The 27,332-nt window shown below is 46.8% G+C and overlaps 1 protein-coding gene across 1 annotated transcript in view; it reads left to right on the forward strand.

Annotated features, from left to right (window-relative positions):
- LOC119448694 (guanylate cyclase soluble subunit beta-1-like) overlaps window positions 1–27,332 on the forward strand; it is a 193,592-nt gene that overhangs the window by 127,267 nt on the left and 38,993 nt on the right. The window contains exons 3-6 of the mRNA XM_049665719.1: window positions 13,677–13,780; window positions 21,572–21,800; window positions 22,390–22,543; window positions 25,274–25,453. Coding sequence (XP_049521676.1) covers window positions 13,677–13,780; window positions 21,572–21,800; window positions 22,390–22,543; window positions 25,274–25,453 — 667 coding nt within the window. The remainder of the gene's footprint in view (window positions 1–13,676; window positions 13,781–21,571; window positions 21,801–22,389; window positions 22,544–25,273; window positions 25,454–27,332) is intronic.

Raw genomic sequence — 27,332 nt, forward strand, 5'->3', positions numbered from 1 at the left:
AGAGAAAGATAGAAAGAAAGAAAGAGAAAGAGAGAGAAATAAACATAGAGACAGATAGTAAGAAAGAAAGAGAGAGAGAGAGGAAGAAAGAAACAAAATCACCACGACGGTCAGATACACACACGACAAGCTTCGCCCACCCCCATTTTCTCGACAGGGGAAGGGGGGGGGGGGGGGCGAGAAACATAACTTTATTTGAAATCCGGTGATTGGGAGGCCCGGGCCTGGGGACGCCTAGATGGCCACCGGGAGCTGTTGCTCCCGCACGGCATCCATGGCTCGCTGGACGGCCCAAAGTTGGTCTTGGAGTTCTGAGCTGCGCAGCGTGGAAGACCACCGCGCCCGTACATTTTCCGGTGAGACTACCATTTTTTCTTGATATATTTTACATCCGCTGGTGATTTTTTTATTTATCAGGGCGCAGGTTGGTTGTGGTTGTTGTTGTTGTTGATCTAGGGAAGGGCAATTACGCTGATTGCGTACGTGTTATGTGACCAGGAATATTGGGCAGTGTCGACGTATGCTGCTTCGAAGTTGGACCAGTGGGTTTTGTTCAGGGCTTGAGCTCTTTGCTTTTCTTCTGTCGTCGAAAATTTAGATGCAAGGATGTGTCGAACATAATTTCGTGGAGTAGAAGCTACCGCAGATTCTTACAAGCAGAGGTAAAGCCAGTTCTTGTCCCTCCTTCGCCACTTAAATATAGCCTTGTGCGGTGGTGTCTGCCTACAGATCAAGTTCTCGGGCTCATCTTAAAACCAGTAACGCAAAGAGACACGTTGGCCACCATCAGTACGGCAAAATAAGCCATAGTAAACTCATTGGGAGTGTGAGAAATGAATGAATGAATTAATTAATTAATTAATTAATTAATTAATTAATTAATTAATTAATTAACCTTTATTTGAAGCAGTGAATTGGCAGTCGAGGTGGGAGGGTCCCTTATTCCAGGAACCCTCTGGCTTGGATCGCCCTCCGGGCCTGGGCGACGAGTTCGCGCTGGTCGACCAGGTCCGGCTTGGAGATCGTAGCCTCCCACGTCTCTGCAAGGAGGGTTGTGTCTGCGTCTGCTGCTATTGGTTGTGTCGTTGTGATGCTTGCTCGGGTGTGCTTGCATTGCAGTAGGAGGTGCGCCAGGGTGTCTGGCACGTTGCAGTGTGGACAGGTGTAGCTGTATAGCGTCGGGTGGAAATGATGCAGTAAGCTTCCGTGGGTGAAGGTATTGCTCTGGAGTCGCCTGTAGTCTGTGCCTTCGTTTCTCGTTAGTTTTGGATGTGGTGGAGGGTATGCCCTGCGTCCAAGCCGATAGTGCTGCAGTAGTGCTTGATAAGTTAGCGGTATTGTTTCCGTTTCCTCAGCTGATTTGGGTGGGTGGGACATGTCGAGAATCTCGTGCGGGGAGGCCCGGTTGACGCTTGCGCGGGCCGCGGTGTGTGCCGCTTCATTCCCCTCGAGTCCCTCATGTCCCGGAACCCCCATGATGCAGGTGTAGGGGGAGCAGTGTCGCCACGTTTCAGCATGTTTATCGCTTTGACGGAGATCCGGGCCTTCATGTAGTTGCGTGCCGCCGTTTGAGAGTCGGTGAAGACCACTATGGCATCCTCGCTTGTATGTGTGGCGAGTGCTATAGCGGCCTCCTCTGCTGTGTCCGCGTGTTTGGCGAGAATTGTCGCCAACGCCAGTGTCGTTCCCCTGTAGTCTGTGACGCTGATGGCGAAGGCGTTTCGGCCCGGATACTTGGCTGCGTCCACGTAGCGCTCCTGCGGGTCGTTACGGTGCTTGTGTCTGATGGCGTTTACCCTGGCGAGCCGTCTGCCTCGATGGTGTTCTGGATGCATGTTCCGAGGGATCTGATGAACTTGTAGACAATCGCGGAGCTTCCGACATGATCTTTTCCTTACATTCGCCATCAAGTTCTAGGTGGGTTGAGAAATGAATGAACAAATTTTTTATTTAGAAAACGGAGGACCGAAGGTCGCTGGTGGGGGAGGAGAGAGATACGAAGGAGAAGTAGACACCCAAAAAATCGCGCGAGCCAGCACGCTAGCAACGCCGAAGAGGGCTAACGTTACTAGGTGATCGGGGTTTTCGAAAATGTCGTTCTGTAAAGCTTCAATATGGCGATGTAGAGAGAGAGAGAGAGAGAGATAACTTTATGTAGTGTCCAGCAGCTAGGGGGACAAGCCCCCACCTAAACGGCGGCCAGTAGTTGTTGGGCTATGGCGGCGTCCTCGGCCAGCTGGGAGGCCCACAGTTGGTCTTCCGGGGCCGTGGCGATGAAGACTGAAAGTGGGACAGTGTAAAATGAGATGTCGTAAGTTGGCTTCGCATACGGAGTGGCAGAAGGTGCCCATTCAGGTGGCAGAAGTGTCAATGCCCTTCTTCCGGCCGGCCAACGTCTGCTATTTGTGAATTATGTCAGGGGTAGTGGCTGTGTTGGCAAGTATACTTCGTTTACCAAATGAGTAACTGATGTGTTCTCTACGGAGTTACGCAGCGAAATAATAAACGCTAACTATCCTCACTTGAATAAATATAATCCATCAAGCACATCATTTCATTAATAAGGCGAATAGGTCTCTAGAAGCCTTCGGCTATTGGCTTCATACTGTCTTCATAATTTCTTCTCTTTCTTCAGCCGGAAATCCCGGTTGGCTTGTGTGAAGGCACGACCCAGAGATTTCAGGGCTAATGAGATCTGGAAGACGCAGGCGGGTCTACTCGCAAAGAAACGGTAGTGCAACAAACCGAGCCAGACAAAAATCGTTGGCATTGGTTGTAGTTTCATCCTGCTGTCCCGTTGTATCCTGGGCCACAGGCGGAACACCAGCACGACATAAAGAGATGCATTTCTCCCTCGCTCTTCTCTATATTGATCGATATCCCCGTCTCGATCCACTGCGTACGCAGAAGATACAGCTCTTGTCATAGACTTGACGTTCCCGCTATCCTGAAAGGATGACCCTGTCGGAGAGGGCTTGGACGCTGAAGCCGTGGCCGACTTGTTCTGACAGCTGCGCATCGGGCCAGTGAGCTGTATTGCGTCGCGAATGATGGTGCTCGCAGAATATGGGTGGGCACACGATTCCTGCGATACTGTCTGAAGTAAGGGGGCCTTTTAGAAACCTGTCGGTATTTTTAGATCCCGTTGGTACCACCTGCTACATGCGGTATTGAACGCAGTGAGTGAAAGTTCTGGATATAACGGGAAATGTGGCGTTCAACGAGGGAAATATGAAATTATGATTATTTCGGGGAGAACATTATGCACCTATTTATCGTCGCAGGCTATTCATAGTGGGTTCCATGAAGTCAAGGCAATTTACACAATTCCTAATAATTGTATTCCTGTAGAGTCTAGAGCCTGTTTTGTTGCCCGTTTAGTACATGACACCCTCTTCTTCTTGAGTGTGTAACACGACGCACTAGTCTGCGCTCGTGCCAGGGAAAACGCGCCACTTGGACTGCCTTCTGAGAAAGACAGTGAGAACAAGGAAAGAAACGCAGGAAGGTCAACAAGAGGCACATCTGGTTTGATACCTTAAACAGGGAGAAGGGGCTAGGGGATGGAAAGAAAGAAAAAAAGAAAGAAAGAAAGAAAGAAAGAAAGAAAGAAAGAAGAAAGAAAGAAAGAAAGAAAGAAAGAAAGAAAGAAAGAAAGAAAGAAAGAAAGAAAGAAGCCTGAGGATGCGTTTATACCGAGCTGCACGTGAAGACTGCAGTGAGTTACTGAGGTCTGTCGATTTCAGGAACTGCAGCAACCTACGTGCTCCTCCACGTAACATTTGCTATCATCTATCGCCAGCCCGTAAGTGGGAACATGACGCACATTGTACAGCTTTGCATGTTAGACTTTTTTCATATGTGTTCGCGGCGTCGTCATAGCTTTAATAACATCCCGATGTTGTCGCTGTAAGAGCAACCAAGACGCCCATAAGCAAATGACTGAAGAAAGACGACCACTCCAGCCGGTTTTGGACGTGGGGTACTATCCAGGAAGGTCCTAGCTTTGCAAATTTCGGTATCTCCGCGAGCTCCGGCGACGCCCTCAGATGAATGAGCTATTGGTATCAAGACGTACAATTCAATACTCGGCACGCGTCTATTTTCGTTGGCTTATCTCGATTCACTCTTGGGTTATCATCATCACTTGGGCGTTACCTCATGGGCGGCCGAAAAAGGAGACACGTGGTGAAACAGTTGGTGCCTTCTTCATTTGCTTATCGTTCCATCCAGTGCATTACCTGCGCAGGTAATTTATACAAAAATAGTTTTTTGGTTTATTTTTAAGTCTTTTACAGTAGTTTATAAGCATCGCAAGATGTGCAAGCTGTGCACAGAATGTGCTTTAAAATAATTTGCAACTTATTACATTTTGTGTTGTACCAATAGGAAACGGTGGATATAGAGCAGCAATGTTCGAAAGAGGAGACACGCCCGTGACCCGCCCTTGAAATGCGTGGCAAGCGGCTTGCGCCGAGTGCTCAGATAGACAGGGGGACAGTCACGGTATTGCGATATGGCGTTGATAACAATAAGAGGCGCAGGCGCGTAACATTGCCCAGTCTTGCGTGTTTGAAACGAGGATGTGGCGTGCATAGGGTGCGCTCGTGTTCTGTGATGCTTATAGTGTCTGCTGCTTAAGCGCGTTCCGCGCAATCTTTGTGTTACAGGTGCACGCGCTTCCCATGATAAGCGCAAGTGTGGACCGCGCATGCACCATTCTCTCCCTTTGTTTTTCCCCTGCCCTTTCCCTCGTTTATTTTAGTATATATTCGCTACGGAAATAAACGTGGCTGTTCTGCATGGTGACACGGACCACTTCTTGTCAGAGGCGGCGTGACCGCCGCCAATGTAACACTTTGTATCTTTGTTCACTGACTGCCATCGAACAAACTGAGGCCGGCGAGAAACACGGGGCATCCTGCACAGCACATCTGGGTCCGTATTTGCAAATACGTTATTACGTAGGAGCTGTTCATTACAGCGCATGCCAGCCAGTTGTGTTGTCGGATATATGATTAGCGAATGCGGTCAGCCACTAGAAAGCAGGCCTTGTGAACGAAAACCTTTGTGAATTCGGCCCCTGGAACCTAACGTTTCCGAAAACTATGCCCCGACCGAATGCGCCATCAGGACACAGGCTGTAGAAGCGAGCCAATATCTGCAAATAATCCTGAGACAAGCACTGTACTGCAAGCTCGACTAAGTATGGTTCGCTACAGGGATTAGTGTTGCCTACATGCCACAAACCAAGAAAAAAAACATTTTGCCTTATTTTGGATTTGAGTAGGTGTGGGCTAAATGTATTCGGTCAATATCTGAATAGTAGGCATCAAGCGTTATTTGTTGAATTGTAACAGGAACAGAGGAGGAACCAACTTTATTAAGAGATATTTCAGGGCGTTGTAGATGGCCGCTTGTCTGCGGCGACCTCTTCCGCCCAGGCAATGATTCCTTTTTGTAGCTTTTCTTCTGGAGACCGTATTAGGGTCTCCCATGTCGTTTCAGAGGGAGCTGGCAGAAGCTCTCTGGGTGGGGGAAGGCCCTCGCATTTCCAAAGGATGTGTCCTTGGTTTGCTATGGCATTTTTGTCGCAGTTTTTGCATATTGGGTCAACCTCCCCATCTGTGAAGATCGCTAAGCGATGAGGAGTGACAAGGACAGAGGACAAGGAAGAAGTTTAAGCGCACGACGCGCTTTCTTTTGATAGCGTGCAAGATCAGAGGACAAAGGCGGATGTGAAATACCCGGCAGCATTGCTGTCCCCCCTCATGACAATTAGCCAAGAGGGGAGAAGATAATGATATGCTATAATGAATGCGGTTCAACAAAGAATTGCTGGCTCTCCCGTAATCGATAGTAGATGTAAGCGTGAAATGGCTACCGGCAAAGCAGATTGGTTGGAGATGATACCAGCCACAATCTTAAAATGGGTGTAGTGCACGTTCGCAACGGCACACCCCACCTCACTCCACCGCAGCACGCCACACTGTGCACTGATCCATATGGACTGTGCCCAGCTAGAAGAATAAAACCGGCTAAAGGCGGCACAAAAGATAAGCTAGAAGAAGAAAAACGCCTGGAGGAGGAAGTAAACTTTATTGAAGACAAGGGGATGGGGAGGGACAGTCGAGATCAGGCAGAGGGGACTATATATGGTGGCGTCCAGCTGGCCGCGACCTTCGCCAGCCAGTCCGCCAGCCCGGCTTGGGTTTGAGGGTTAGTGGATTTTAGTACGGAGTCCCGCGCCTCCTGTGAGGGAGCTTGCCGCAGGAGATTTCTTGGGGGAGGATTATTCCTGCAACCCCATAAAATATGATGCCGATCGGCTGGATCTGTGTCGAAATATTTACATTTTAATTATAGTAGAATTATAGCCATAATTATAGCCAGAAGATCACAATCAAGTGTATGGTGTCCTGTATCTACCTTTCGAACGTTGCTATTGGAAATGACAAATAAAACTTCAGCGTAGTAGAATTTACAGTTTGAGCGATATTGTGAACAAACATTAAGAAGAACACGGAAGCAATATTTTTTGTTACTTGTTTGGGCAGTAACTAGCATATGTAATTCGGAACTGTACAAAGGGTTGGGGGCCAGAGACCGCATTTTTTAAGCTTTTGACTGGTAGCCCGGATGATCTCGTTTTGTTCTCGCAACGATGCCCAGATGTTCTCGTTTGCGTGCCCGGACAATGGTTCTGGCTTTTGGCTCAAGGTCATTTGAAGGTCGCCCACAACGGGAGCTAAAAGCTTTTCATGCTTAATAACACAAGTATCAGACAGATAATGTGTATAGAGGAAATGCGATGTACACATCTGTATCACATCCGACGTGAACGGTTTGTGCAAGTCCCACACGAAACCATATAGATGGCTTGGTGTGAAGCTGACTTTCGATACACTGCTCGATGTTGCTCACGGGCAACAAACCTATTGCTGAATTATTTTATGAAATTTTTCTTTTATTTTTATTGGATATTCTTATCATCGGTGCACTTCGCCCACATCTACAAAGAAGCTTTTCTTCGGGTATAATTATGCCTCATCCTTATAAAGATATCCAAGCAACACATTTGAAGCTACATATTGTTATTGTGTTCTTTTCTAGGGGTGGGGACTACGTCTCGGCTGGTCAGCGCAACCAAACAGGGTGGTTTACAGATCGAAACGAGACATAGGTGAATACAGTGTCAGTTTTCATTTCGTACACAGCAGGTTGTTAGTCTGATTCGTCAAATAATTATAAAACGAGCTTGCTAGTAATCGAGCGCGTTTGACAAATTCGATTACAGCAACTGGTAAGCTGAAGAAAGTGGGGCTTCAATTAGAATACACTTGCGCCGATCCTCCGAGCAGCGCAGTGAGAAATCACATGAGCTGTCGCAAATACGTTAGGCACCTGGGCGCAGCTCTCTATATTTAGACAGCGAAGAATTGCCCGTTTCACTCGGTGACAGCCGTGCGGGAAGCGTAGCGCCGACTGCTGCTTGGTAGTTACCAGGGGTGCTGCTCTGAATACTGTCAAATGCAGGCATGACGCTTTAGGCCAGCCAGAAATCAGCCCTATGGCCAATGAGACGCAACAAGATGGCAAAGTTCGCAATACGGCTGAAGTTGACCGTGTCCAAGCAATATTTAGCACCCTTTAGGCCTTTTTAGCCGCTACCCGACGGTAAGCCGGAGAGTAACTCAGGAACACTTCTTGAGAAATATGGCTAGTTGAGTGCTATAAACGGATGTAAAAAAAAGCATCGTAATAATGTTCTTTATTTAGATGTTACGTGATATTGCGATTTTTTGTTAACGCTGTTGCCACGAGAGTTTCACTGTAATTCAATAAGGCTTCGACAGGGGCTAGTTCGTAAGACATCGCTCTGTTTACAGTGCTTTACTGTTACACAAATTACAGAAAGAAAATGAAACTGACACACAGGTTGCGCACATGTGTGTCAGTTTTATTCTTTGTCCTCCATCGTAATGTTACAGTGTTGTTCTGAGTGTTACGTTGTAATGTGTTGGGTGTGCCACAGCTGTTCTACATCCTTTTATAAACAATGTGCAAAAGTGCACAAAACCATATGTGAAACTGTGACCCCCGTTCATTACACAAGGACATAGATGCCAACTCTCGGGAGTTTTTTTTTTTCGTTATGTTTACGAATTTGAAACAGTTCTGCAATTTTACGAATGTTGCGCCAAGTTTAACGAAAGATAATGCGTCGATGCCGCGCAAGATTTAATAAAAAATAGCATACAGACAGTTGTCATGGTGCCTGCACATCCCTTCTGTGGGAACCCAATACTCCATATATGCCAAAAGGGAGCTTCCTTCGAACAAATCTATATTCGCATAAGTTCTTGAAGACAGCGAAACCACACTACAACGTCGTTGAATATGCCCATAGAGTTGTCTAAAAACAACCTCTTGGTTTTGAGTCTGCTGTTCAAAGTTTGCAACTGCTGATGTGCTGCCTGCAAAGGATAATAAAATTAAGTGCGCATGTATGTGCGAAACGTTCTGTGCTCAGAGCAAACATTAAAAAAAAAGACTACTTACTATCCACCCTCTTGCTTTGTTGTCGTGTGGGCGGGAATGTTACACAGGTTGGCAGCTATGCAAGAAGTAGCCGGCGCCGTATTTGTGCACCAACATTCTAGCATGTCAGTAAAAAATGTTTTAAAAACATGCCTGAAGTAGGACATGGCGTATGGGGGAAAGCGGGGTTTTCGATCTTGGCTGAGGGAACAGGGATGTGGTTGGGGGAGAGAGTCCGTAGGGTTCGGGAAAGACGGGGTTATTCTCCTGGGGCGCCTCATATGAAGGCCTCTCCGGAAAAGAAGCCCTAAGGTCGAGGCCAACGCTCTTTCTTTCTTTCTTTTTTTTTTTGCTTTCTTTCCGCGGGTATTACCATATTCAATAAGCGCGGTATTCGCTATACTAACTCGGTGGAGGCGAGGCGACGCTCGTGCGTAGAGTGCAAACACAAAACGCGCACGAGCCCCAGCGCGCCAGCTCACCGCTTCGCGCAGGAAATCCCGCCACAAATGACCCCCCGCAAGCCCCGGTCTGCACTCGAGGTTCTTGTACGGCGGTCGGGGTCTAGGGTTTCATTGGACTGCCACATTGACACCGAGGATGGTTCAGGGCGAAGCAGATTTGTCGCGTTTTCGGTTCTGTTGTAAATTGGTTGCTGTGGAGATACCGAGGTTTCTCGATACACATTTCACTGTGTTCTACAGCAACAAATAAAGAAATGAAATGACAGTAGCAAAATAAACAAATATATGAAAAAGTGGCAATATGGATAACTGTTATAGAGGCAACCATGCCGCAACGGCGAGCTTACGCAACCCCCCCCCCCCCCCCCCCTTGGTCTGTTCGCACCGCTATCCGAAGGATTTATTCATTATGTAGTGTTTAGCCGTTTGTGCGTGAGTCTTACACGCCCCTAACATGAGTGGCTGGTCCAAACACACAGAGCAGTTCAAATACAGCGTTCTCCTTTTAGACGCAAGTCCGTGCTTTACGCGAAATGCTAAACTGTTCGCCAGGGAAAACAAACGCGCTCTTCTCTCGCTCCAGCTAAATTAGATTGAGATATATTTACAGCCCTGCTTTTTGCGAGGTTCTGCCTTTCTGCTTTTGCACGAAGAATCAAGTACGTGTCTCTCTACTGGAGACTTCCATAAAAATTGCGTGTTCTACGATCTGCCTTTTCGTGAATGTGGGAGCTACACAACTGTATTGTCGCATACACCATGCACAAAGAAAGCCGCAAGTCTGAAACGATGTTTTGATCATGAGACAGGCAAGATACGTGCCCCGTTGGTTTGGTGTGTAAGATGGTTTGGTGGAAGATGGAAGTTTGGTGGGTAAGTCTCAAAGTGGGAGAAGGGAGGAGGAGAAGTGCAGAAGTATATACAGACTCACTATAGACGATGGATTTCTGTCCCTGGTGTGCTGGCCTTCATCTTGTTATTAGTTTCATGCGTGTACATGTACCCTTCCACGTGCAACAACATTTTATCACCTGTGAGTAACATATCTTCTTGTAACTTGCTTCGACCATATCCTTTACCATTGCGCTTAACCGCTCAAGGAGAACTGACGACCTTTCTATCAACGCACGGTTTTTCATCTTTCGGCCTCTACGTCTTGTCTTTGAACTTTACGCGCAGCCACCTTAAGTTTACTGAACGTTCTCTCAATCGTTCTTGAGAAATTGTGGGTATTTCTGTGTCATGGTACCTACACATGAACACGTATGGCATACAACAGGTAACTTCTCCCACCATATGGATAGTCACGTCAGCTGTTTCTTTTTCTTCCTTTCTTTTTTTACGTTTGGGACAAAATACAAGATACGTGAGCCTATGAGACAAGAAATTAATTAAAGTCGGAACACTGTCATCGAGCCATTCATAACAGAAAACACTTCTTATTTGATTTACTGTTGCTGCAAAGAATGAACAGAACAGACACTGTAACGACCGCAGAAAATAGGAGAAAGAAACAAGCGTTCAGATAGATTCAGTCGTTCCAAGAAAGACTTGAGGCAGTGTCAAAATTTACAGCAGCCTCATGGGACAGCAAATACGAAGAAGATTAAAGCAACCCGGAAATGCAACACAGAAGAACAACAAAAACAACAACTACACCGCGTCCTCCTTAAGAGGACAAGAAAAAAGACTGACGCCACCGAGGTATACGTGAACCGAAGATGTAGTGGCGCCGTAAAGGTGTCACGCGCCGCAGAAGCCGCTATTCGAGAGAACTAAAGGGGAACGCTTCCTTCGGGAATTCTTGTCATCCTGTCGCGGTGGAACGTGCTAGAGAAATATGTTTCTCGTTGTGGTGGCTCTGCCGGGTTTACACAGCCGTGCATGCCCCGGCCAGGGAGTGTTTGACACGCGGACATTTGAAGCGTGGCCGCTATCCAATGGCGGCATGAATAATGGCGCTTCCGATAACCTACCACTGACAGTTTCGTCGTCGTCTCTCTCTCTCTCGCTCTTTTTCTCTCTATAAACTTTAATCGTGGAGCCCTGAGAGGGACCGAGAGGGAAAGAGAGCGAAGAGATAAGGGCAGGGAGGTAAACCGGATAAGTCCCCGGGTGGCTACTGTGCAAAATATGAGGACGCTTGCGAAAGGCCGGCTGGTCAATCGCTCCATCACAGCAACTGGTCAGCACGCAAAGGGAAACTATGCACTCTCGGATAATGTAACTGAACTTCAAATGACTGACAGCGTGCATGCCTTTGAACTTGTTTAGCTTGACGTTTATATATCCCACTATTCTCTATTTTAATGGGACGCTGAAGAGAAACAGTAAGTCAGTTTAAATTGATACAGTATTGCTTGAAAATTACATTTTCGTTGATTTAGCGCTAATGGGTTCGTTATTCGAAGAGAAAGTTAAGGTCATAGCTCAAGTTTAGCGCCTACACCGCAGTGCCGGTACGTGAGTGACGTCACCAGATTCCGACGTATTTTCTTTTCGTATTTAGGCCGTTCTGGCTTAGTACAACATCTCGAAACTTGTTAAGTTCAGTCTTTGGCTCTTTCTGAATAGAATGTGTAGTTAATTCTTTACTGATAAAAAAAATTAACCAGGCCCCGAGTAGATACCCACAAAATCTATGACGTCACAGAGAGCTGGTGCGGAAACTTCAAGGCTGGGTCGCCACTGGTCTCTCGTGTTTTGCCTCTTTTTCTGGCTTATCGAGTCTGCTCTCAAGGTGAGAGTTGGATTTCTGGTATTGCGAAGGTTGATTCCAAAATTCCAGTCGAATTACATTTTTCTATTATTTTCCTTTAAAGCGAAGTTTTCCCTTTCCTTCCTAGCCTTGCGTGAAGCATGAAGACGTGTTTGTCTAGAATGCCCTCCCCATAAAGCACCTAGGCACTGACTTAAATCGTCGCTAATGGCACTAGAGCACAGACCAATTAGTTAAACGGAATCAAACCCGTGGCTCATGAGAGCTATGCAAAATTACGCTGCGATAGCACTGTAAAAACATTACTTGAGAACGCGTATGTACAAACGTAAAACAAATGTAAACGAATGTAAAAAGCGTATTGCTCATTCGAGTGTTCCTTATTTCTATCTGTCACCTGGTATGTATTTCGTGGTATTGCCGTTTTTCTACGCACTGTTGCTTTGACAATTTCTTTGCAATGTCGCCTTTTATTGCTTTGACTGTTAGTTTGTAATGTCGTTGTGTGTGCATTGACTGTATCTCCACTCGTCTTTCCCCACAAGCGATGTACATATAGTTTATTGTACTAAACTATATGCTTGACAATACGGCCTGTTGTTTAGGCAAACCGTTGCGTGCCTCATAATCAAATCGTGGTTTTGGCACGTAAAACTCCAGATTTCAATTCGAGATCAAGCGTAGCTGGCGTTACATCTGCGTGTCAACACCTTCTTCTCCTATGATGCCAATGAATGAGCGTACCTTGCATATGTGAACACAAAAGAATGCTCAACGAGATCTTCCACTTTCTAAGAGCACCGCTTCAACCATTGGTTGCCATGTAATTAATAGCAACAACCATCCTCACCTCCCGCAGTGCGGAAGGCGCTGGCAGAACCCTGAAAACGTCAGCTTAACAAAGAAATCAAACGCCTAGAAATTATTACGCCACTCTCGTTTCCAAAAGACTGCCGCGCTTTGTTTCCCGCCTGCCTTAATTAAGCTCCATTGAACAGCTTCCTGGCAACAAGGGCATCGAATTACCGCATAAGCTCGCAAGCTTCCGGGTCAAATTAGCTTTGACATACGATGTGTTCTCCAGCAGGCTTCTCAGTGTGTATTGCGTAATATAGGCTGCCGGCAACTGGCACCGAAAAAAGCGCAAACCGAGGATGTCTTGCGGGCAGAGCTACGCTTTAAATTATTGTTCTGCAATCTCGACAAGCAACGACGGGACGGGACCTATTCAACGCTGGGCGAACTAATTAGGTCTTGTATGCTTAGTCATCGCGGAGTGAAGAAGCAAGGAAAAAATACCGGAGCGAATAACAGCACGGGCACCCGGTGCTTCACAAACAGCAACGAATAAGGCAGCGAAGCGACAGAATAGCAAGAAACTTTGAAGAAATAAAACATGTCCAGATGTTTCCTTTACTGTAGTTATCTACCGTAATAAAAACGAAAAGTGGGAAAGGTGGCAGGGGGGGGGGGGGGGGGGCAGCGTGTACGTACCTAGGTACCAGCATGTAGTAGATACTAGCAGAAGACGGGAGAGAGATTTAGAACAAACCCTCGCTCATGTGAGAAAGGGCAAAAGTTTGGAGCCACTTTGGGGAGGGGAACGGGGCTCGCGCTAAAAGAAACACTGGAGGGGATTTAATTTCCGGACGGAGCCAAGGCGTTGCGCCGAATTCTTTACTTATATATGCTTGCACTCAAACAACACAGAAAGAAAGAAGAAGAAAAGAAAAGCAAAACAAACGGGGGGGGGGGGAGGGGGGGGGAAAGGGGGGGGGGGGGCAGAAAGAAAGTTTGCACGGCTCCCGGCTGCATACCGCGACGCAGAAATACTATGGCGCTTCTGCCCCACTGCGTTATTCTGATTTTCTTTAAAGCTGTCTAGAAGGTTAGCGACAAAGGTGATGCAAAGCGAATGTGAAATTCATCGTGCGTCCTTCGTTTCTGTGCAGGCGCAAAAGCAAGATCCGTATGCACGGCGGTTCGTTCCTCATGCATCGAGTGTACCAGGACGATGTCACTTTCAAGTTGGTGCAGTCGGCGTCCGAAGTGCTGGGTGAGCACATACTTTTGTTTCACTCATTTCTTCCCCTTTGCACATGGTTGCATCTCAGTGAAACATGCTGCGGGCCCTGGCTTGATCCCTCGTAGGGGCGAGAGTTTCTCAACTTCCTTTTACGCGGTCCCCATATCGAGGTTAGATAAACTGACCAAAGTTGGGTAGGTGGCTACAGAAATACTCTTTCATTTCAAAGCAATTTTCAAAGCTATCAACAAATTTCCAAATACTGCGAAGCTTGCGCGAAATGCGTCTTCCAGAGACGTCGGCTGGCGGTTTTATTTACGATTTTTTTTTCTTGTTCTCGGAGAATGCCAAAAATGCAACCGTTTTAATTCTGGCGGATAAAGCACCGCAGCACTCGAAATAGTGTTTTGTCAACTTCTGTGAACGCAGATTTGGTTGACTTTCAAAATAAGAGTCTAAATCTCTTTAAACTTCGAGACTGGTGAGACATAAGCGAACGAGAACGCTTTTACTGCGATAGCAATTTTATCGACACTCCAGGCGCATTTCTGCCGTCGGCGTCGCCGTCGCTGTAAGGTTCGGTATAAATAAAGTCAATGGGCGATAAAATCGTCACCACGCGCTGTATGCTCTATGTGCGAGGGAACGCGTGCGAGGGTGAGCCGGCGATCGCGGCTCACCCTCGCGGCGCACGCAAGGGCGGGAAGCGGGAAGGAAGCGTACCGTCTTCCAGTCGCGCGCAACACTCCGGAAGGAGGGTACGGAGAGGGTGGGGCGGGGGGAGGGGTGTATTACTCCGCGCCACCTGAACGACCACACGCGCCCACCGGGCCGCAAGGTTCCGCAGGGCTCCGGTGGGAGGAAGCGTTCTGCACCGCGAGCGCTGTATCTTGAAAGCCATCTGCAGCGGGGGCACCGTCCTCCTTGCGCTGTGTTTTCGCCGCTTAGTTTGCGCTGATGCGAGCGGCGGGACGAAGGTCAATTCGCTCGCTGCTGCTGCTGCCGTGCTTACTCACTACAGCGCGTTTCCGCGGTCATCGAGTGAGATGCGTTCATGTTTTCTTGTGTGCGCGTGACACCGTGCTTGTTCATTGAGTTAGTATGCCATGCTTACAAGTTTATATGGCCGATAAAACTAATATCCTTAATTCGTATAGATGTCTACTAATTTGCTATCGCAATCGATGCTTCGCCTTTCGGGCGAAACTGCGACTTTCTTGTAATTTAATTAAAGGAGCCGGCTGCGCGATGCGATGACACATACGATTTCACGGAAATATCATCCACGTAAACGCAGGCTCACATATAATAGGCCCACTTTCCTTCCCAGTCAATAATGAATTTGCCACTGGACGTCTGCGAAATTGTGTTCGCCATGTCCAGCCAAAGTTAGGAGTGGCGCATGGTTCACTTTCAATTATAGTTTTTATCCCCGCTTTTGTTGTTTATTTGTTTTCATTGTGTAATGACGTGACAACAAATTCAATTTGGTTTTACGTTTTGCATGGTGTTTGTTAAAGCGCACTTCTACCAATGCCTTCACCAGCATCTCAAGTGGCTCTTTGGTTTAGCTTACGAGCTGCGTTCGGGTAACCTGAAGAGTAATTTTGCTTGCAGCCTTCTATTAGCACGAGAGGTTTCTTGACTGACCAGCAATTGCGGTGCCACCGAAGCTAGTTCCATGTCCGCTTATATTTCGTGTATCATTTGTGATGTTCGCAGAGTAAAGCTAATCTACTTGGTGAAGTGGTCTGCTTCCTTGACTCGCTTCCTAGTATTGGTGCTTGTTAATCCTTTCCTAAATTCTGAGCCGGTTATATATTGTAGCGATTCCTTCCGCTCGACTTTTACGCCACTCTTATCACCCACTGTTAACGGTCGACTGATCCCACAGATAACGATGGCGGAGCATCGGTCTGACCACTGACGTAACGCGAAAAGGAATGGCATCAGAAAAGGCAAAGCAGCGAATATCGCAACCTAACTGCACATGTGCAGCACTGCGGGTTGGTTAAACGGCGCAACAGGCGCTGAAAGGCATGTGTCCCGTTGTTTGCGTTTCATTCTATCGTGATAGTACGAGTATGTTTTCTTTCTCTTTTTTTTTTCTTTTTTTTTATCGCAAGAGCTGAGCAGGACTGCACGCTTCTTTTTTTTCTTTACCAGATTACAAGCCTGTTGGCTTCGCAGTAACCTCCAATCGATGCGCGCACGCGTTTTACGACACACTAGTACCAAGGCACTAAATACTCGGTGATATCTCTAACTGATATCACATAGGGTGCGCAAGTGAATGCCTGCGCCGGTCCGCTGTCTGATTCCTCACCATTTGTGAAGGACGGGATTCGGGCCCAGATGGGCAGCAACTGATTAAAAGCTTATTCCGCATGAGGTTAGGTACAGCGCAAGACAGTGACGTACGTACTTGCCACTTGACTTATGTGCGAAAGGAAAAAAATTCATGTTTTAAACAGATGATGTTTAGGAGATGCCGCCTTTGTGTGGCGCCGGCTGCTCCATTTCACATGGAATTACATCAAATAGCAGGCCACAGGAATGCCAAAAAATTTACATAAAACACCATTCAAACTTAAATTAACTCAAAGAAACAAGTTCAACCCACACAACCTTAAAGTCAAGTGACGCAATTAAGTCACACCTAATTTTAAACTCCACTCACATAATTACGCTATAGACAGCTTACAAAAAGTGGCATGTAAAATATTCTGAAAATGAGAGTCCAGTCACATAACTACGCTTAAGGTAGGGAAAAAAATAAAACACGCAATAAGTCTACCGAACGATACCTGAAGCCAGGCTCGAAACGAACCAAATTCGGATTGTATAAAGCCCACACAAAAGATGATTTCTTGCCGCATCATTATACGCTTTAAAATGCAACAGCAGGCCTAAAGCAAAGCCGCACGACCCTCGTAGAGTTGGGCCTCATGCACATCATGATGGAAAGCAGACAGCGGACATGGCGAAATTGTACCGCGTACATTTTGGCTAAGCCAAAGCGCAGGAAACCATGTCATATGATATGTGCATTAGTAGGACAATATACAGGAAGGTAAAGGAGTTCGATTTAGCCTCAGTGTCGGCGTGGTCTCCTCTGGTATCACTTACATAAGCACTATGCTGGATCGATAAGAGGCCCCACTAAAGATAGTCGATCCGGACGAACGGTTGGCTTATTCGCGCTAAAACATTGCGCTGCACAGGGACGTGCTTTCTCAACTAGTTTTTTTTTTTTTTTTTTTTTTTTTTTTTTTTTTTTTTTTTGTAGCGTTAGCTACACTGGCCTAGCCAAGCCCGTTTCGCGCGGCACATCAAGAGCCGTGTTTCGCATGCGCAAGGATCAGTGATGTCACACGGCTTGCGCACCGGAGCCACCGGAGCCGGCACCTCTCGCGCACTCCGCCGCCGCCGCGCGCGACTCATCGCCGCCGGTCTGCGCATTCCAGAGGAGTGACGTAGCCGTGGTAGACGCACTGGCGCCGGCGCGCGCTCGCTGTGCAGTCGCCCCCTGACACTGCGCTGGAGCCGCTGCGCTTTTGACTGGCGTTTGCCAGTGTGGTATAGCCATGGAGAAGAAGAGCGCAAATGCTGCTCAACAGCGCAGAAGAACGGAGAAGCTTGACTCATCGGATCCCGAAGTAGTTGCCTGGCAATTAGCGGTTGATCGTAGGAGACAATCAGGAAAGCTAAGAATAATCAGCTGAACCTTTGCTAACGCTACGTATATCCTGGCATAGCCGAGCTAAGCCACTGCAACTTTTTTAAGCCATGTCCAAGTGCATTAATTGCAGCAAATGCCGTGAAATAAATCAAAGTGCGCACCTTTCATATGGGTAAATCCAAAATGAAAGAAATTAATTTTATCAGTTGAAGGCACTATGGCACCGCCTCCAAAGAACGTAGTGCCGGGCAGATTCATAATCATTAAAGTGCGGGGCCAGTGTCAGCCACCTGGCAACACGCACCACCACTGTTGCCTTTATCGAAATTATACACATTTCCAGTCCTACATTGCCACTGGCGAAGTGTTCCTTCCTAAACAGGTGTAAGTGCGGCACACAAACGTGCTGATACTCAGAAATTAGGCACCCAACCATCCACACAGCCCAGCATGAGGCTTATTGTTAGAAGTTTCCTCAATGAGGCAGAGTGGGAAGCACTGCCGATAACTTAATTAATTGAGCCCACTTATCGCACTGGTGATGCCCTTATCAGCAAGTGCGATTGTAGTTCGTCGAAACAGCGCTGCAACGGCCCGAACGAACGTGTCGACTCACCAGCACGCATGCATCTATAATTTTATTTGGTATTACTGCGATATAAATCATACGGACAGTGCAGGGTCATTTTCGCCGTCACCATCGCGAGAGCCGACGCGCTGTCTCAAATAATATGTGAGGAGAATGAGCGGCCTGTGCGCCGTATGTAGGTGGTTAGATGGTCAAGCATCTAGACGAGAGCATTGTGCCTTGGCTTGCCCCAGTTTGTTGGTTCTAATATACATACATGAACCTCGTCAAACAAGCCTGATGACGTAGTTTTCTGCGGAAATACCACTCTAGCAAGAACAAAAAGCCCGACAAAAATTACTAGAGCTCGCCTTGTACGCGAACAGCGCTGAAATATTACAATGAGGACAAAAAATGCGAGAAATTATTAGCGTTGCTTGCCCGCCGCCGACTGCCATCAAGCGCGAGAACAGTAATTGCATGAAGACTGCTGCTACTAAATCAGAACAAAGAGTTCTCAAAATGTAATTCCGTGAATGGCAATTGAGGTAACAAAAAGCCCCGACACAAAGGGCACCTTCTCGCACAAAGGGGCCCCGTCAGAAGTCCTCGCTCAGTGATATCGACTGGCTGCAGTGAATTGCTAATAAGCTTAAAAAAAACTCAATGAAAAGCTTTTGACAAGGCTCACACAGGAACGGAAACACAACGAGATATTCGCAATGTATTCATAAATTAACATCTCTGCCGGCGTAGTTGTTTTCTTCTTTCAGGTAACGAGGTCAATCAGACTGCACGCAAAATGAAATGCCGGTCGCCCCTGACCACGAAAAGTAGCTAAACGGGGGCAAGAGTTGTTCGCTTTTTATTCCAGCACGCAAATTTAGTCTGAAAATTGATTGAATATTTTTACAACTCTGCGTGAATTTTACAACTCTGCATTTCTAATAGGAAGGTCGAAAGCTCGCAATTGAGAGGGTGATTTGCATAATTATTTTATTGCGATAGCAATTATATGGACACTCAAAAGCAGATTTCTGCCGTCGGCGTCGCCGTCGCCGTCGCTGTCGCCGTCGCCGTCGCCGTGAGGTTCCGTATGACGTCAATGGAGATGAAATCGTGGCCGCGCGCCACCGAACGCTGTATGTGCGAGTGAATGGGCGCGAGGGACGCGCTCTTTCACGGGGAGTGAACGCACGGCGGAGAACAAACGCGCGTTCTGCGCCGTGCTTCCTTAAGGGCTGCAGAAGTAGGCGTCTCTTTCCTCCTTTACAATCACCATATATGTAGAGCAAACGCGCCTTCTTCCGATGCGCGAGAGGCCGTGGGGGAGGGGGGGAAGGGGGAGGGAAGGGAGGCGACGTTTAGCTGCGGCACCAAGTGCCTATTTATATCAGAGGCTCCGGCAACAGTCACCAACGCCGCACGCATTTTGAGCGAACGCGGGCAAAACGCCGACGGCGTCGACAACAGTTCTGCGCGTTGCCGGTGCTGCTGCATGTCCAAGTTTATACAGCTGATAAAGCTAACATCATTACTCCGTATAGCTCTCTACAAATTTGCTATCGCAATTGATGCTTCACCTTTCAGGTGAAACTGCGACAACTTTTCTTCATGAGTTAAGTGCCACCTAAAGAAAGGGTGCTGTTAAGTATATATATCGAGGGCGATTGAGCATGGAAACGAAATTCCGGGTGCGGTAGATTCGCGTCGCAGTAGCGTTGTTCTTTTATTATCTTTACCGTTATTAAAACTTTAACAAAGTTTGCTCTGCAGCAAAAATAAATTCGGTAACTGAAGTATTTTCTACCTCAGTCACTTCGCAGCGACGCACTTATAACAAAAAATTGCTGTGGTTAAGCCTTGGTCAACCCTGGTTGATAGCGAAAGTTTCACTACCGTTTCAGGGCCATTGTCGAACTATGGCCGAGGTGTGGTTTCGCAATGATATGCAGACATGTTTGCAATGAATACAGTGTTTATTTATCATTTTTAAGCCTATGAAGACACTGCGGTGATCAGTAAAGTGGTGAGACTTCGTTGCAACTCGCAGCCGGGACCCAACTCTACTCGGGCAACGGTGGCATTGTCTCCTTTCAGGGCTCCGTAAAGGCCTAAATATAGTCCGATGTAGCGCGAACGCGCACACACGTTATGTCACGTTGGCGAGAACAACAGCGGCTATAGTTCGACTAATGGTTCGACGTACTGGCGCCGCAAACGTAACCGGACGCGCGGCCAATGCGCTCCGATGCGCCCGGCGTCTACGTAACCGGACGCACGGCAAATGCGCTCCGACGCGCCCGGCGTCTGATGACGCTCAAACGCGTACCGATAACGTCGGACTGTGAACGCGCCTTAATGCTCTCTTGTGGTTTGACCTCTAGCTTTCAAAGTGAAAACTGTTGAGTCGCCGACGGCTGCCCGAGGTAGCGTAATGAAGCTTTCGCTGCAATACGCATGCTTAAGTGTTCGTCGCTGAGTCTACTATTATTATTTATTTTTTTTATTTTTTTTTTTTTGAAGCGAAAGCTGCACTGCGCTACCTCGGGCAGCCGTCGGCGACTCAACAGTTTTTACAGTTTTCACCTTGAGAGCTAGAGGTCAAACCACAAGAGAGCATTAAGGCGCGTTTATTGTATGACGTTATCGGTGTGTGTGTGTGTGTGTGTGTGTGTGTGTGTGTGTGTGTGTGTGTGTGTGTGCGTGCGTGCGTGCGTGCGTGCGTGCGTGCGTGCGTGCGTGCGTGCGTGCGTGCGTGCGTGCGTGCGTGTGTGCGTGTGTGCGTGCTGTGTGTGCGTGCTGTGCGTGCTGTGTGTGCGTGTGTGCGTGCTGTGTGGTGTGTGTGTGTGTGTGTGTGTGTGTGTGTGTGTGTGTGTGTGTGTGTGTGTGTGTGTGTGTGTGTGTGTGTGTGTGTGTGTGTGTGTGTGTGTTGTGTGGTGTGTGTGTGTTGTGTGGTGTGTGAGAGAGAGAGAGAGAGAGAGAGAGACTGCGAGCGCGTAAAGCTGTACCGAGTTTCGTCGTCAATTCTTTCGTCGTCACGATGCGCATACAAAAGTACCCTTAGGAATTTCAAAATATTTCACGCGTACTTATTCAAGTGTTGTTCATTTTACCGCCACACTCATTCTTCTATACTAACCTCCGCATTATGCAAACAGAATTCGTTTGTTTTATTTAGAGCGCACGTTAAAATGTACGTTGACAATGTTTTATTTTAATTCCCGTTTAATTAAGAGAAAGGTTGTTCATTTATTAAATCCCGTACAGCTAGAACAACTACAACAACTCGTACACCTTTCTTTTTTCCATCAAGAGTACACATTTGTACAGCAACAATGAAATGTTATTGGACTTATAACTTAACTGGCGTAGTAAATAATTTGTAAGTGGCTTGTTGAATTATCCACACGTAAAAACTCGCTCCAGCATATAGAAAACATTTTGAATAGGCTATGCGTTACGTATCCCCAGCTTAAATCAAAATTCTGAGCCACCAAACTCAGCGTAGCATGCTATATGATACGTTGGCCATTGCAGGTATAAACACGCTGTCACACATTTTTCTCAGAGATGAGCCCAGACGCCTGCCTCGAAGCCCTCGGGTGCCACTTCCTCTACTTTTGCCAGCAGCACGGATATGACCACATCCTGCGCGTGCTGGGCTCCAACCTGACTGACTTCCTCACAAACCTCGACAACCTGCACGACCACCTCGCGTCCACTTATCCAGGAATGAATGCGCCTTCCTTCAGGGTTTCACCGGGACCAATGGGTAGCCTACATCTTCATTACTGCAGGTGAGAATCAGTTATTAAGGCTTACTCTCACATTAAGGCAAAATCTCACATGCATATTTGAGAACGAAGTGCTTACGGATAGAGGCGAAAAAAAACATTTGCACAGAAGTTCGTTTGTAATCTTATAATATGTCGGGTCATTTGTCGGTTGTTACGAGCGCCTCTACGGAATTTTAGAACTATGGGACGGTTTTAGTGCCCATGTTTCTTATTTCTGATAGGTCATTAGTGAAACTAACGCATACTTTCGCGTTTTAGGCCTTTTACGTTTCTTGGCGGAATTGTGAAAGGAAACAACTTCTGCATTTGGAAAGATTTTAGCGGCAATCACAAGGCCTCAACCGATTCAAATGACGGCTACGAAAGCAAAGTACAGCGGTATAATTTTTTAGGGCCGTTTATTAGGCTAACCGTATCTCTACCACTAGAACACTCGAAAACAGAAGCAAGCTTTTGCCTCGTTAACACCTCATCCACGCTTTCCTTTCTTCTACGAATAATCTCGCACTTAAGGTCAAACTTTTCACAGTTAGTTATCTGCCAATGGCCCCTGTTGCTTCTATCCTCTTTATCCTGACTTCCCACACAGCGAAAGAAAGGGCCTGCACCCGATCGTCAAGGGTCTAGTGAAGGCCGTGGCACGAGAGTTCTTCGACACGGAGGTCAACGTGAACACGTGCAAGGTCACGGACCGAGGGGACCGCGTCACAGTCATCATGGAGGTGTCTGAGTGTATGCTCAAGGTGGGGGCTCAGATAACTTACAAGTTAACTTACAAGGTATACAAGCGTATTTTTCGAGTGCATCACCGAGGTGTCTTCGCTGCGACTATTTTGCAACACAGAATGACATTACCAAACACATGGTAAAAAGGCATTCGGCGCGGTATTCTCGTTAAGCTTGAAACACCATGAGCGCATTTCGGCTGCGATTGCAGCTTCGACACCTATAGCTCCATTAAGTAGACGAGGCGACGCCGCGTCGCAGGTGACAAGGGAAATACTGAGAATGTGATATACCGCTTCGAGAGCATCGATACCGTGATACGGCGTTGGCATGATGACAGACTGACATGTGCCACATGGGTCAACGCACCCGTAATGTCTGTGGAGTAAGTGACCAGAATTAGAACACAAGATGCGATTTAATCGAACAATGTTTGGTCGTATCACATAAACTTCTGCACTCTCCTACTGTACATCACTCATTAGGGTTCATGATTATGTTACGCGGAGTTTGACAGTGGCAAAAAATAATATAACGAGGATGCAAACAAGGATGCAATCATGAACGTGCACCGACTAGCCTCTTTCATGGCTTTGCTCGTTACAGACCATGCATATGAGTGGTCTGCGTAATGGTTTGACAGAATATCGTAGTAAGACACTGCGATACGGGGTAAAGCCATTCATCACTTCGGCTCCGACGACCAGAGACCGCGGCTAGCTATCAGCCCTGCTGATTTATTGGCGCAAACAATGCAATCAAGCGCAGTGGTGTATCGTTTGCCAGAAAAATTAAATTATAGTAAATTTCATTGCATGAAAGATAGAGAGATTGGCTTCAGATTGCACTATGCACTAGAGAAGAGGAAAGTGAGCGTTAAATGAGTAGTGAAGCGGGATGGCCACGGACCAAAGTAAGGGACTCAAGTTCTCCTGAGCCGTGCACTGGGTCTACTTTATTGCTGATGGCACTGCGATCAAGTCTGAAGAGATGTTGTCTTTTATCATTAAGTTTAGACCGCTGAGGTGGCTACGGAAAACCAATTCTGATGTTTATAAAGACTTGCAACAGCGCGCTAATGTGCTTTTGACTTTTTGATGCAAGGGCCGTCATTGCCAAAGTCGCATGCCCAGTTCAGTGCCATGCAAGAGCTTCAACATGCATGCCCTTGTTGCCAGTCTTGCAGTAGTAGTTTAAAGCCAGTGGCCCGAAAAATTGTCGTCGAGCAGTGGTCGCTCATCGATGCATAGTTGAGGAGTAGGGTCACCTCTTGAAACCAAGTTCGCGGCAGATGAGAATTAGTTACATTGCCTTCAATTAGGTTTTCGATAACTCAAGAGCGCTTGCGTTGTAGACAGATGCGATCAGAGATCGCCAGAAGTTCTGCAATACAAATTTGGTACGTTCTTTCATAGACATGCTAGATCTTTATGTGTTATTTTAACACGTAAGTTCGGCGATTTCTGGCTGACTAGCATATAAAATTAGCTTGGTCTTTTAAGTAGAGCATCAATAACGCCGCTCGTCAGATATTCCACTATATAAACGTTAATACACTCTCATCTAGATTCCTCCTGTAGAATTTTGGTTCAACTCGAGTTGTTCTGCAGTAAATTGCCGCTTGTAGTCTGTATAGCGGTTTCTGGAACGCAGTTCACCATGCTAGTGTGCCAGGCAAGGAGTGTAGCTCGTGAATTCCCCAATACGCTATGTTTAACTGCGGCTCTAATCTTATATAAACGCTATTATATAAAACATTTAACGTAGGTACTTTATTATTCACTAATGCAGGCGTCTCTACATCGTTCGATTGTTGTACCTCTACGAATACACTGCACGATACGAAGTGTAGATGCCGAGTAACTCTGTCTTCTCATGCTCGCATCGTGTCACGACAATGGTTGTAACGTATTATCAAAAATGAGCGCTGTGACGCGTGTAAGCGAGATAGATAAATATATTAAATTTATGGATCAAGCAATATGTTGTGAAATGAGCTTCACATGCGGTGCTCCATAATGACTTCAGTGTCTCTGACATTAGCTTGGGGCCGGATCCAGTCCTCGAAAAAACGTCACCAACTTACGCTAGTAGTTCTGCCACAATGTATTAAGTCTTCCGCATGGCCACATGAATGCGCGCTTGGAGTTACTTCCTTTGCGCAGGCATAGCACTTCACATCCAGAGGCAGATCGGCGATGTGATTAGACACGCTTGACATGTTGTAAATGTAACAGTGTTTGATATCAATTTCCTTTAAAACTACGTTCCTCTGAGTACAACGATGAACGCATTATGTTTTCTTTTTGGGTGTACGTGCTTGCTGCGAAAATTTTTTTTCTATCCTTCTCACAGTTTAGTCCCCTCTTTCCCTTCCCCCAGCACAGGGTAGCTAACCGGTGATCAGTCTGGCTAACGTTTCTGCGTTACCTTTATCACTTCTCTCTCTATTTCTAGGTCTATACTCGACCATATATATCTTCGAGCATCCTTATTGCGAGACATGTTTCGCAACTAATACGCTGCATGCCATTCCATTACTAGCAATCTGGCGAGACCCCGCATTTTCAGTTTTCTTTCTTTCTCTTTAGCTGTCTCTCAACATAGTGATGTTGTCGTAATTTGCCTGTACCCTAATCTAGAGCAATAATGATACAAATGCACGACCTGTCTCGTGATTATTCTTCCTTTAATCCGGGCCGCGGTAATATTACGCTCCGTGCATCTTTGTTTTCGCCTCGTTGCAGCTCGCCCCCATCGAAATCCCGGGTCTGATGCAAAAGAGATCATCCTTTACATCGGCCCACATCACCGACCATCTGAGCCAGAGTCCGCAAGACCTGCCCGTAGACACGAAGACCTTCTGCGCTGCTTTTCCTTTCCACGTTATCTTCGACCGAGACTTTGTTATTCACCAGGCGGGAAAGGTACGTTGCTTATTATGTAATGTTAATCACAGATGAGGGTAAATGGCAATGTTTAAATGGGATACTAAATAGCAACGCGAAATCAAACTAGAATATAGTAATATCTCTCAAAGCATGTATTTTAATTTAGTTTGCTGAAAAAAAAACATTGTTCATTAAGGCAGAAAATTATTGGCAGACTTTCCCATGCTGAAATTCCCGCCAAGATCGCTGCAGTGTGACGTCATAGATTTCAACTTATCGTGTATGCGCTGTTTCGAGCGCAGGAAGAGTTTTTTTTTTCTTTTTTTTAATTAGCGACGTTGGTTCATTGACCCCTTTAAATTTTAATGTTGTCCTTCTTCACCTATAGTATCAATAAGAATACCGGACTAGACGATAACAAATCTATGACGTCACGGCGGGATAGTGTGGGAACTTTTAGCATGGCGTCGCTATCAGTTGCCTTGCTTGCCACTCCTCCGCTAACAATAAGAATGAGCGTTCTTGCTATTGTAGAAGCGTAATTTACTAATGCAGTTTAACTTACTTTTCCTCCTCGCTGTCCATTTGAGCACGTTTGGAAAAGGCTACGTCAAGTTTGCCGATCGTTGAAACGCAGTTGCTCAAATCGCTTGGGAATAACTGTCGCTTTCCTGCAAACCAGCCCCGGTTTCTTCCCATTTCCATTCCCCTGGCTATAAAGATAAGGACTAGTCACGCGGAGCCATCAAACGGCCAGAAGCGTGAGGAATATTTGTATAATCAAATGCATTGCGAGCGAGGAATGCATGACGTAACAAGAGAATATGGTAATGAATTCCGTTCCCGTTACGATGGCGCCCGAAATTCTGCCATGAGAGGAGTGCGAAAGTGCCACAGACGTTATCCACTCTAACTGCGTATAAAACGAGTCTTTTACAATTCAACTTTCTCTACCCAAATGTGATTGGCTCGTATAGGGCAACGCGCTGGCCCGAACTCTGGCCTGCGCCACTCGGTGTGGCGCCTGATAAGAAAAAAAAATGGATAATTGAAAGAAATGAATATTTGCATTATCGAGCCACAGCCGCCGTGGGAATGTTTTATGTAAGCAAAATATTTATTTTTTCGCAACGATACTGCAACTACAATGCCAGCTAGACGACATTCTCGAGCGCTTCGACCGATCGGGCAGTTACGGAAGTCATTACGTTCCTCGGGCGGCAGTCTTATAATCAAGGGACTAGGCGTCCCGATGTCCCCACCCAGTCGTCAGGCAAGAAAAAAGAAACAGGAGCGCTCAAGCCATATTGTTAAGTGACGAAGGTAAACCCAGAGCACAGCAGTAATATGTGGCTGTAGTGCTTTATAATTCTGCGCTAAATAGAAAAAAAAAACACTGCACATCGTAACATTTCGTTACACAGTGACTTCTCGCACACACTAAAAAATTTTGTAACCACCGCGGTAGCCCACCGGCTTTGGCATTGTGCTGCTGAGCTCGAGGCCGCAAGTCGAATCCCGGCAGCGCCGCACGGATTTCGATGGGGGCGAAATGCAAAAGCGCTCGTGTACTTATATTTAGATGCACGTTAAGGAACGGCACGCAGGTGGCCAAGTTAATTCGCAGTCCCCCACTACGGGCGTACCTCATAATTAGATCGGAGTTATGGCACTTAAAAGCCAGTATTGAATTAGGTAAACTATTTTTGCATATGTAAGGGTGCTCACTTGTCCCATGGCACCCTTAGCCCTAAGGCTTTAAATAAACAGTATTGTACACGAGAGTGAGCTCAAACGGCACCTGCGATGATGAGAGCAGCCGTAATTGACGATATCCTAATTGTTCCAACCTCGCGGTGCGCGCCGAAATATTTGACACAAGAGTTCGGCCGCGGTGGCTGTTAAAGTTCATTTC

The sequence above is a fragment of the Dermacentor silvarum genome, chromosome 4, assembly GCF_013339745.2.
Source record: "Dermacentor silvarum isolate Dsil-2018 chromosome 4, BIME_Dsil_1.4, whole genome shotgun sequence".
Taxonomy (NCBI): Eukaryota; Metazoa; Arthropoda; class Arachnida; order Ixodida; family Ixodidae; genus Dermacentor; species Dermacentor silvarum.